Source organism: Phyllobates terribilis, unplaced genomic scaffold (assembly GCF_046119375.1).
Source record: "Phyllobates terribilis strain yellow unplaced genomic scaffold, ASM4611937v1 Scaffold_12__6_contigs__length_324123572, whole genome shotgun sequence".
Taxonomy (NCBI): domain Eukaryota; kingdom Metazoa; phylum Chordata; class Amphibia; order Anura; family Dendrobatidae; genus Phyllobates; species Phyllobates terribilis.
Genome location: NW_027362772.1, coordinates 130,224,082 through 130,236,812, shown reverse-complemented (window position 1 = coordinate 130,236,812; position 12,731 = coordinate 130,224,082). Strand labels below are relative to the sequence as shown.

General features: G+C 41.2%; 1 protein-coding gene across 1 annotated transcript in view; it reads left to right on the top strand.

The window, feature by feature from the left end:
• Window positions 1-9,791, top strand: part of FAM83E (family with sequence similarity 83 member E) — a 117,009-nt gene extending 107,218 nt beyond the window's left edge. Inside the window, exon 6 of the mRNA XM_073656286.1 lies at window positions 6,154-9,791. Within this exon, the coding sequence (XP_073512387.1) occupies window positions 6,154-6,384 (231 nt within the window). The 3' untranslated portion in view covers window positions 6,385-9,791. The remainder of the gene's footprint in view (window positions 1-6,153) is intronic.
• Window positions 9,792-12,731: the final 2,940 nt, after the last annotated feature.

Here is a 12,731-nt window from a genome sequence, read left to right as displayed (position 1 = left end):
CACACGCTCACCCTCACACGCTCACACCCTCACATTCTCACCCTCCCATGCTCACCCGCTCCCACGCTCACCCTCCCACGCTCACCCGCTCCCACGCTCACCCTGTGTTAGCCGGTCATCTCCCGGCTGCTCGCAGCAGAAGTACCCAGACCGGCGGCCTCGCTCCCCGGTCCTCCAAAATTCATTAGGGGCCCCAGGGGGATACATTGGGGGGTTAATTTAAAGTAGTGCGCAACCCATTTAAAAAATGCTTTGCTGATTAGTTGCGCCCGGTCGGCCGCATACATATTCTAGAATACCCGATGTGTTAGAATCGGGCCACCATCTAGTACTTAATAATTATTTAACGCAGTTATCCCCTATAAGACATAAGGCTAGTATGATGTTGTTTTACTGATTTCAATTATCTATCTACTATCTCTAGTGGATCCCACTGCAGATACTATCATTATGCTAATACTGGTGCTTACAATCCAATTACTGATGTTAATTATCTATTACTGATGCCATTGTAATTCTAATAATGGTGCTTACAATCTAACATAGTTATCCCCTATGGTAATATGTTAATATCTTATGGATTGCTATTAAACTGCACTTACAAAGAACAAATACCTGGCTTCTATCTCTCTGGTGTCCTGTAGCAATGGTGGCAGTCGCGACTCCAATGACAAAACAGCACATGATCTGACACGATCGTATCTGATTGGTCCCTTGATAGGGACTGTGTCATAGAAGTATTGAAAATTCCCTCTTCTCCTCTGTCATAGAAATTAAGAACATATTTTCTCTCTCCAAGCCATTCTTTCTCCTTTCCTTATCCACCATCTGTCTCTGTGCTAATTATCACACGCAGGAGAAGTAGCTGTAGACATATGCCAGTACAGAGAGAGGTGGCAAACCCAATTAACAGAGGCTTGTGATAAATTAATATTTAGCTGAGAAAGTTGTATTCACGGGACTTAAAAAGGAATTCAACAGAAGTCTACAGTCGGGCCGGTGCCGACACAAAATATGGAATATCTGGAGTTCTATACTTTCGATAATAATGGGGCCCATATTTTTAGTGGCAGGCTCAGCTAAGGAACAATATGCTTATTTTCCCGTAGCTGTAAGCCCCTCCGGGGAGCGGTGGCGCAAAAGTACCAGAATAACGGATTGCAGCTATGCTATGTGTGGTCTCTAAAGAAAGGTAAATTCATAGGGGAAAATATGGCGTCGCTAGCAAGCCTCTGTGATCAACCAGCGATAAGTAATTCCAGAAGTTAGAGATTCTAATAAAAATATGAAGGCTGGAGCCCAGCCCACGTGATGTCATCCCAGGGGGTGTGTGGGCAGGTCTCTCCCTTCAGCATAAAAGACACAGCGGAAGGGGAGGTCAGTGTTCATTGCCAAGGATAATAGAGACTATAAGCAAAGGTTCACGTTCAATAACGGTCAAATCAAAGTGGGATGCCCCCCTTCCAGCTATACTAAATCATCTCTGTGATCTTATAGTAAGTTCTCCTTTAATCCTTATTATTTAGTGTAACTGCATATGTATTGTATTGTCTCCTTTTGTAAAACCTTTTATATATTTTTCCTAAACACTGCCTCCCTTTTAGATTAAATATAAAATTTAATAGTCCTGTTTCTTTTTTTCTATAATCGTTCCCACCCCCGAAGCCATATATGCTTCCAGAACGCAGGAGTCAGACCCGGCCTGTATTATATTTCAAATTGGGTCAGTGGTGGCAGTGAATAATAATAATTGGGCTGTCGTGAAGCTGGCAGTAAACGTACGTGGGTGTATACACATATTCCATGCGCTGGAATCCGGAGGTGTATGCACCAGATGCTTTTTGCTCACTTGCCGATAGCTATGTTGTGAGTAATCGAGGTCGTGTGCGCAAATCCCTGTGAATCTCTGACAAAGTGACGGCAGTGGTGGGATATTGTGTGATCTACTCGGTGTCGTAACTGATGCCCCTGACAGACCTTATAATTATCTGCATCCATTGCGCGTCATGTTGCCGTTACTTATAAATGCTCAGCATTCTGAGCCTTGATTCTGTGTTCTGTGGTGGGCATCTCTTTCCACTGAGCCACAGCAGATCCACCTTTTCTTTTGGTGTTTTAGTTCTGTTATCTTTGTTTCTGTTGATTTTGGGTAATAAGTGTTTTTATTTACTCTGTTTGTCCTTTCGGGTTCAGCTTTAAATACCTTCCCCTACTGGTGTTTCCTGCTGGTGATAGACTTTGTTGGATTTATTCACTTTGCTGTAGTTTGTGTTTGTTGCAGTAGTTTTGTGTGTGATTCCTCTTCTCCTTAGAGAACTGCTACACTAGTAAACCAAGGAGATGCTAAGGACATTCAGGTTAAGCTGCCATCGAGTGGGGGAGTCACTGCGTTGTCTTAGGGTGCCAACCTTCGTGGTCAGGCAGGGACAGACTACAGTCAGAAAGGGGCTTTTCCTAGTCTTAACAGGGACCTGTCAGATTCAGGTATTTGTCTCCATGGTTTGTATGTTACCAGTGTGAATGTGCTTTGGCAGACATAACACATTCATGCCACTGCACACGGTTCATATTGTGGCTAGAAGAGGTTTAATGATATATTATAGTGCCCCAAAAAACAGTGTCAGTCTCCTGATGTGCCAACCAATAAGTAGGTGTGCAAAACACGTTGAGACAGAAGAGATATACGAGAGACAAGGGATACAAGACACAAGCGATATGCAGTGATGAGACAGAGGAATTGTGATCTCCACAATCATGAGTTATAAATACATTGCATGAATACATGATACCAGTGATCAGCAGGTACAGCCTGAAGCATAAACCTCATGGTAGCAAGTCGGGTTGGGGGAAAGAGAAAGGATATCTTCTCCGTACTACTGGCTGCTTAGGCTGTAGAGTTGTAACACTGTATTTATAAAGAGGAGTTTTGATACCAACATAGTGAACTCCCTTGTGAAACAGTTACAAATCATTAATGCGGGGACTCTTTGATGTAGCCATTGCTGCTATTATTAACATTTGTTGCTACTAATATGATACATAGTTATAGGGAATATTGTTGCTAGTACAATATATGTTCACAATAATATCCACTATTAGCGATATACTTGGGATCAACACATTGACATATTATTACAAAAATATTCAAAAAGCTGCATTAATATTACACCCTATGGTGTTGATTGTAGTTGCTAGATAGAATTGCACAAAGCACAATGGAATTGGAATATACACAATTTGTAAATAAGTTAATATTAATCTACAGGGTGGGCCATTTACATGGATGCACCTAAATAAAATGGGAATGGTTGGTGATATCAACTTTCTGTTTGTAGCACATTAGCATATGGGAGGGGGAAAACTTTTCCAGATGGGTGGTGACCATGGCAGCCATTTTGAAGTCAGCCATTTTGAATCCAACTTTATTTTTTTCAATGGGAAGAGGGTCATGTGACACATCAAACTTATTGAGAATTTCATAAGAAAAACAATGGTGTGATTGGTTTTAACATAACTTTATTCTTTCATGAGTTTTTTACAAGTTTATGGCCACTTATAAAATGTGTTCAAAGTGGTGCCCATTGTGTTGGATTGTCAATACAACCCTCTTCTCCCACTCTTGACGCACTGATAGCAACACCACAGAAGAAATGCTAGCACAGGCTTCCAGTATCTTCACCGCATAGACAATTGCCTTCAGATGACCCCAAAGATAATAGTCTAAGGGGGTCAGATCGGGAGACCTTGGTGGCCATTCAACTGGCCCACGATGACCAATCCACTTTCCAGGAAACTGTTCATGTAGGAATGCTCGGACCTGACACCCATCATGTGGTGGTGCATCATCTTGTTGGAAAAACTCAGTTTCCTGGAAACAGTTTCCTGGAAAGTGGATTGGTCATCGTGGGCCAGTTGAATGGCCACCAAGGTCTCCCAATCTAACCCCCTTAGACTTTCCAGACTGCAGCATGTCTTTTTCCTCCTGCGGGTCCGCATGCGGGCTTTCCCAATAGACTTAATCTCTATGGGGAAAGGCCACCTGTGAGAAAAAAAAAAAACGGCTGCCGCTTATTTGCATAGTGAGCGGAAGCCAGAGGCGGCTTCTCCGCAGCCTCGGGGCTGCAGTCAGCTCAGGATCGTGTGCACATACCCTTACAAGTATGTTCATCTCTGAACCATCATAGCATTTTACAGTTAAAACGGCTGCCGCTTATTTGCATAGTGAGCGGAAGCCGGAGGCGGCTTCTCCGCAGCCTCGGGGCTGCAGTCGGCTCAGGATCGTGTGCACATACCCTTGCAAGTATGTTCATCTATGAACCATCATAGCATTTTACAGTTAAACATACTTGGCTGAGATCATTCAGCCAGTGCCTGATATATGCTGCCCATGGAAGGGCAGTATGTATCAGATGTCAGGATTCATTTAAAATTGTAAGAAAACATTCAATATGCTTGTGTCATACACAGAAATCACATAGCCGCATAGGAAGAGTTCTAATTGCCCCTCTTCCCCCCCACAGCCCACCTTCCGCTCAGTATTATGTCCTTTACAGCCCCCCCACTCAGTGTGATGGCCTTTTATAGCTTCCCACTCAGTATGTTGACCCCATTCAATATGAGGACCCTAGATTCCATCATTCAATATAATGGCCCTCACGGCCCCTCACAAAGTATTATGGCACCCACAGCCAACCATTCAGTATGAGGGTCCCCACATCCCACACATTTAGTATGATGTCCCCATAACCCAGACTCATTGAGATGGCCCCCACACACAATACTGCAGTCAGTATGATGGCCCCACAGTCCCACACTCAATATGATGGTGCCTCAGTCCACCATTCAGTACGAGGGTCCTCTCAGCCCCTCAGTATGATCCCCCCCCCCACATAGTGCCCCACTCAGTATTATGGCTCCACAGTCCCACACTCAGGAATAAAGTCCCCTCAGCTTCTCAGTATGATGTCCCGCACAACTACTGACAATTAAAAAAAAACACTACTCATCTTCACCCTGTTCCCCCAGGTTGCTGCTTGAGTCTGTGAAGTGTGAGGACTGAGGCTCCAGACTGTAGGGATGATGCAGTGATACCATTGCACTTGCAGTGCACAGAGACTCAGACTCACAGGTAGATCAGGGAGCTGTTGGCTCCCTGATTTGATATTCTTTTCAATGGTACCCACATCCTGAGGATGTGGATACTGTTGAAATTCTGATGAGGGGTGGTCTGCTGCTATGGACGGTACACCCTTGCAATAGGCACCAAAAATTATAGTATATAAAATTAGAGATGAGCGGATTGATCTGCAAGGATTAAATTTGAGTCTAATTTCCTGTTTCATGCGAATTCAAACATTTTAAGATTCTATTAGTGCAAAGCAAAAAACTTGCCCAGCACTGGATAAGTGTCTGTATTCTGTAGAGTGTAAGCTCTTATGGTCAGCGGGGTCCTCTCTCTCCTGTAGAGTGTAAGCTCTTATGGTCAGCGGGGTCCTCTCTCTCCTGTAGAGTGTAAGCTCTTATGGTCAAAAGGGTTCTTTTTCTCTCTCCCTCTCTTCTATAGAGTGTAAAGTCTTATGATCAGTGGGATTCTCTTTTTCTCTTCCATGTGTATTTTCTGAGCAATTACAAGCTTTCTAATATTTAGATTTGCTCAAACTTATTTACCACAAATCACATTTTTTGGGACAATTTGGCAAAATCTGTAAATTAAAATTAAAAAAAAACTGCTCACCTCTATATAAAATGTGTAGGAATGGATTGAAAAAGCATAACACAGTGTGCTTAAAAAAAACACCTTCTGATTAGATGATTAGAGATTCCCTTTAATCCATTTTCCAGAAATTCAAAAATTCTCCAATGAGTTGGCAGCAATATACAGTGGATATTCACACCGCTAAAGCTAAATGTAAAATATAGTAGATTTTGTGTCATTCTTTTGTTTTAGTTTTCTTGCTGAATGATCACTACTATTTAAACAATTCTGTGACCATCTGATAATCCAGCACCTTCCAGATTGATGCCAGATTCAAGAAAAAAGTTTGCCGTTTAAAATGAAATCTCATAAAACTCATACAAACACGCTATCATATATACATGTATCATACAACCTAGTGAGTAAGCCTTAACATATCTTTTAATTCTTTCCACCAGAGCAAATCACGATGGAACATTAAGGATACCCCAGCAATGCTACTGATGCGACAAAGAGCTTTTCCTGAAGACCATAGACCTCGAGAGTCCACCATTAAGTCATTTCAGTCTCCAAATAATATGACACCATTAAGACTGCAAGGACAATTAGTGCATGGTGTATCTAATACGTCTCTGCCTAGACCATGGACTACTTCCACAAGACAACTTGGACGTCTATCCTACTATTGATCATCAGTTGTATTTCATGGAGATATTTGTTCTCTGTCAGTTCTACTGATAGTAAGGAAGATGCAGCCTTATTTTGTCCTCAGATCCTATGACAAACCTTGTGTCATTTCTGTCTCCACTGCATTTACTATCTTAGTAAGCTGAGTAGTAAGAGGTCAGACATGACACTTAAAGCACGGAAAGGTAATTTAGTGGCGGTACTTCTTCTGCTCGTGTTATAATCTATAAGCCAGTCATTGATTTTCAGGATGGTATGGGGTTACGTTGTGCAATGAAGTACACAGAGCAGGAGATATGCTCAGCACAGTGGGAGAGGGGCACTGCAGTCAATACCATAAGGAACTGGATGACTTTCAGTGTATGGAGACTCCAAATTCATTCCTGATGAATGATACTGAATTTAATCTCCCAATCGTTTTGTTCCTAGGGAAAATGAGCTATAGCCAAAGTTGTCTTACAACATCTTTCTCCCCTCTCCCCATTGAAACATATGTATGCTTGGCCAATCCAAGAAAAAGTGCATTGTGGTGGTGGTAGCAGGAGTTTATGGGGACCTTCCAATTCTTCCATGACAGATGATTCCAAGGTAAAGAGTAAGACATGTTCAAAATTTACAAAAAAATTGAAAAAGTGTCAATTCAGATCACCACTTATGTGTTGGAGATAAGTATCCCAGGAGGCTTCTAGGGTAGACAATCTGTGGTCTGGGTGTAGTTAACGGAGAATGCACTGGTCTGTCTTCTAGGTCAAATAGCTCTCAATGATCCAAAGGGGATGTTCTCCAGCACCAAAGGAAGGTAGTTAAAACTTAACCTTTAAACACATAGGATAAAATAAATTGGGAGACTGTGCACATATTAGAAAAAAACATAATGCTTAGACGTTTTGGGTAGAAAAGCCTTAATCTTGACCGAAACGTGTAAGCAATATGGATTTTCTTTACTAATATGTGCACATTCTCCCAATTTTTTTTTATCCAATATGACTGAAGGCTAAGTTTTAATGACTTTCATTTACTGCTGAAAAACTTCCCCTTTTGGATGCTCAAATTTAACTTCCAATCGTTTTGCTCTTAGGAGAGATAAGTTGTCTCCAAAGATGTCTGGCAATGTCTTTCTCTCTCCATGTGGAAAACACACATGTGCTTGGTGTGTATGGTGGAGGAAGACGGAGGTCGTAAGGAATAACTAATGGCAGAACAAGTGTCAGATGAGAAGCTTTTGAAGGTGTATAGACTCCATTAGCAGATTTGCTTAATGATTTCACTTTCCTCTCTTCACCATTTTGCAAAACTGATATGGAAGAACATATCAATGAAGATCCTATAATATAATCTAAAGAAAAAAGTGGAAGCAGAACTCCAAAGGAATGTTTCTAATACTATATTTCACAAGATACAACGTTTTGGCTATCCTTTAGCCTTCATAAAGCATGTAAAGGATAGCCGCTACATTGTGTGTTTGAAACGTTCCTTTGGAGTGATGCTTCTAATTTTTTTCTTTGTATCTGTATTTAGGTGGATGTATGGCACTGAATCCACCAGGTAGCGGGCACCCGCTTATCATAGGGTACTGGAAGTGTTATACAACCCTTTGCTATTTTTACCTCTAGTAATCTAGTCCTAATCTGTGTACTTGAACGTACTATTGCAATTGCTTCCACATCTCCCCAACGCTTTAGTGCACAGGTAACACTTTTTGGGCAGAACTTCCGGTAACACACCTAAGCAGAAGTCTAGGCAACCTGAACAATTACAACCTGCAGAGTACACAAAGAGGAAGCCACAGTAAGAAAAGCAAACATATGTTCTGCAAACAGGTTATACTGATTAACTATGTGTGTAATTATAAAAATGGAATATGGCTTTAAGGACATGAAACAATGGTGTTGTTACAAACAATAACGACTGTTGATGAAAATTACAGAAGCCAATATGAGATGAATACATGACCCTTAAAAAAGTAATGGAATGCTGAAAGAATAAAAAATAGATGAATAGCAAGAAAATAAAGAAGCAAAGAACCAATTCAGTTCCTTTGGCCTCCTTCACATACACACTTTGTTTTGTTTGCTTGTGAAAAAAAATGAATTTCAAGCATTCTTTTTATTGCAGTGTTTTTGATGGCGCTTTTCTGTTCACACAGTTTGTAACCATACTATTTTGAAGTCTTAAAAAGAAGCGTAAGGTGAATTGTCCCTGGTGAATCAGAGTAGTGGTGTGTCCCTCGTGAATCAGAGTAGTGGTGTGTCCCAGGTAGTTTACAGTGGTGGTGTGTCCCTAGTGATTGCGATTGGTGGTGTGTCCCTCGTGGTTCAGAGTGGAGGTCTGTCCCTAGTAGTTCAGAGTGGTGAAGTGTCTCTAATGGCTCAGAGTGGATGTGTGTCCCTAGCGGTTCACAGCGGTGGTGGTGAGTCCCTAGTGGTTGAGTGGTGGTGTGTACCTGGTGTTTCAGAGCGCTGGTGTGCCCCTGGTTTTTCAGAGCAGTGGAGTGGTAAATGCTACTATATGTTCTCTAGTTGCCATTGGTGGGCAAGGGATTATATTGCCAGCTTACCTGGTAGTTAGAGCAATGTGTTCCAGCTATTCTACCATGTACAAATCGAAAAGATCAGTAAAGTACAGGAGAGGGCACTATGCACTTCACACCTAAATGTTGAACAAGCACTTTATAACAACATGAACTTTATGGGTGGTTTCACACAAAGCTTTTTCCTGGTATTTTTTCCTCATTTTTTATCAAAAACAAAAAAATGTTGCAACAAGATGTTTACTGAAAATGAGTATTGAAATCTAAAACACACTGCAATGTTTTGGGTATTTTTGTGGCATTTTGTTTAGTTCTGGATGGTTTTGAAAGGGGTTGTCTACTACGCAACAACTGCAGCTTAATCACTTCAAGTCCCCAATTAAAATAAAAGCAGTGGATCCTCGTCCCCAGCAATGACGCTGTTCGAGAGATGGCGCAGGTGAATGTGGACTGTTTTTATTTTAATTGGAACCCTGAAGTGATGCTGTAGTTATGATTTACTTTTTTCCTGCATTTTTCTGTAAATTTCTCTCTAGGATAGAAAAAAACACAATAATAAATCACAATAAATATGCCACAAAAATGTATTAAATTCATGTTTTTTAGGTTGAAGCAAAACAAAAAACTGTGAGTGAAGTCGGTCTAAGGGAAATTAAAATGCTTTAAGTTTTTCATCTCACTTTTGTTATATTTGTTTTCAAGCTTATTTTTTTTGCATAAGAAAGCATTATGTATTATGCCAATATGACTGGTGGCTCATTTACTTTACATAGATTCACTCAGAAACGGAAATTCTTGTATATTTAAATTGATAATAAAATGTGAATCTAAATGTTATTAATTAAAATTACCAATTTACTTGTCTAATAGCAAAATAAATGTCAACCTGTGTGTGCGTCCTTTCATATTATACATTAATTTACCAGAAATCAGTGCTCGATTCATCCTTTGTTGTTTTTTTTAAGACATTTTTGTCTTGTGTCCAAGTCCCCAAAATGGCACACGTGGTTCATGAGTTTTGCACAAAGTGAAAAACTGTCTTCACTTTTGTTGTTAAATTTTTTGGTGTGACCTTTCAGGGCAAAAGTCGCACATTTGCTAAAATAATGCAAAAATTAGCAAAAAATTACTGGGGTATATAAAATTACTCAAAGAGGAGACTGGAGTACATTTGAGACAAATTTTGTGACATTTCAAAAAGTCGCAAATGATCGAGCAGGTGAAAACCTATGGAAACCCTAAACTCTGCCCACACTGGCAAACATGAAAAAGAACGGGAAAAGCATATAAAATAGACTTTAAAAAAGGCACAAATTAAAAGAACAAGGCCGCAAATGAAAAACAGACGAAATTCACCAAAAAGTAGCCAAAATTAAAGAGCAAACGTAATAATGAATCAGGCCCTGAATATACAGTACGTAAGACCACAGACTGGAATTCCTCCCAACTACACTAAGCACAGCTGGCTCGACAAAGCATACAGGTTTGTTTTTTGTTTTAGAAGGGTGCCGGCAGAGAGACAGGGCGGTAATATGACCACAAGTATGCGCTATGCATACTTCAGGCCATATTCCAACTAGACATGCGCAGCCTCATTCAATTCACTTGTATTGAGCAAGGCCACATACAGTACAGACCAAAAGTTTGGACACACCTACTCATTTAAAGGTTTTTCTGTATTTTCATGACTTTGAAAATTGTACATTCACACTGAAGGCATCAAAACTATGAATTAACACATGTGGAATTATATACTTAACAAAAAAGTGTGAAATAACTGAAAATATGTCTTATATTCTAGCTTCTTCAAAGTAGCCACCTTTTGCTTTGATGACTGCTTTGCACACTCTTGGCATTCTCTTGATGGGCTTCAAGAGGTAGTCACCGGAAATGGTTTTCACTTCACAGGTGTCCCCTGTCAGGTTTAATAAGTGGGATTTCTTGCCTTATAAATGGGGTTGGGACCATCAGTTGTGTTGTGCAAAAGTCAGGTGGATACACAGCTGATAGTCCTACTGAATAGAGTGTTAGAATTTGTATTATGGCAAGAAGAAAGCAGCTAAGTAAAGAAAAACGAGTGGCCATCATTACTTTAAGAAATGGAGGTCAGTCAGTCCGAAAAATTGGAAAAACTTTGAAAGTGTCCCCAAGTGCAGTTGCAAAAACCATCAAGCGCTACAAAGAAACTGGCTCACATGAGGACTGCCCCGGGAAAGGAAGACCAAGAGTCACCTCTGCTTCTGAGGATAAGTTTATCCGAGTCACCAGCCTCAGAAATCGCAGGTTAACAGCAGCTCATATTAGAGACCAGGTCAATGCCACACAGAGTTCTAGCAGCAGACACATCTCTACAACAACTGTTAAGAGGAGACTTTGTGCAGCAGGCCTTTATGGTAAAATAGCTGCTAGGAAACCACTGCTAAGGACAGGCAACAAGCAGAAGAGACTTGTTTGGGCTAAAGAACACAAGGAATGGACATTAGACCAGAGGAAATCTGTGCTTTGGTCTGATGAGTCCAAATTTGAGATCTTTGATTCCAACCACCGTGTCTTTGTGCGACGCAGAAAAGGTGAACGGATGGACTCTACATGCCTGGTTCCCACCGTGAAGCATGGAGGAGGAGGTGTGATGGTGTGGGGGGGCTTTGCTGGTGACACTGTTGGGGATTTATTCAAAATTGAAGGCATACTGAACCAGCATGGCTACCACAGCATCTTGCAGCGGCATGCTATTCCATCCGGTTTGCGTTTAGTTGGACCATCATTTATTTTTCAACAGGACAATGACCCCAAACACACCTCCAGGCTGTGTAAGGGCTATTTGACCAAGAAGGAGAGTGATGGGCTATGCCAGATGACCTGGCCTCCACAGTCACCAGACCTGAACCCAATCGAGATGGTTTGGGGTGAGCTGGACCACAGAGTGAAGGCAAAAGGGCCAACAAGTGCTAAGCATCTCTGGGAACTCCTTCAAGATTGTTGGAAGACCATTTCCGGTGACTACCTCTTGAAGCTCATCAAGAGAATGCCAAGAGTGTGCAAAGCAGTCATCAAAGCAAAAGGTGGCTACTTTGAAGAACCTAGAATCTAAGATATATTTTCAGTTGTTTCACACTTTTTTGTTAAGTATATAATTCCACATGTGGTAATTCATAGTTTTGATGTCTTCAGTGTGAATGTACAATTTTCATAGTCATGAAAATCCAGAAAAATCTTTAAATGAGAAGGTGTGTCCAAACTTTTAGTCTGTACTGTACATCTAGTCAAAATGTGGCCAGGAATATGCATATCTGTGACATCTGTGCCTGTCCCCTCTACTCCTGCTTTGCTCATCGGCTGACGCACAGTGGCTATTCAATAGCCCTGTTTTATTCCCAGGACTTGTGGCTCCGAACAGTCCTGAAGCTATGGGATTAAATTCTGTTAGGTTGTGTTTCTTCCGGCTGCGGGGATTCTCACTATTTAAACCCCTGAGAATAATTTCTCACAGCCAGTCAATAGCTCTGCTGTCCTGGTATATACCTTTGTGCTGTTCCACTGTATTTTGTCCTGATTCGAGTTCTTTACGTTATCTCTTAGCTTTGACCCTGTTTGGTGAACCTTCCTGCCTCTGATTCGATCCTCCAGATGGCTGTTCTTCATGGAAGCAATCCAGTGGACCTCATTGTAAAACATTATCCTTATACAGGGTTTAAAGGCTGAATGTCGGGTTCCTCTGGAAACTGTCAAACATATTGTCTTGTGCTAAGTCTGTCTGAGGTAGCCTTTTTGAGTCTGTGGTCTCTGACAGATGTGGCAGATTGACTAGCCCACAAATTA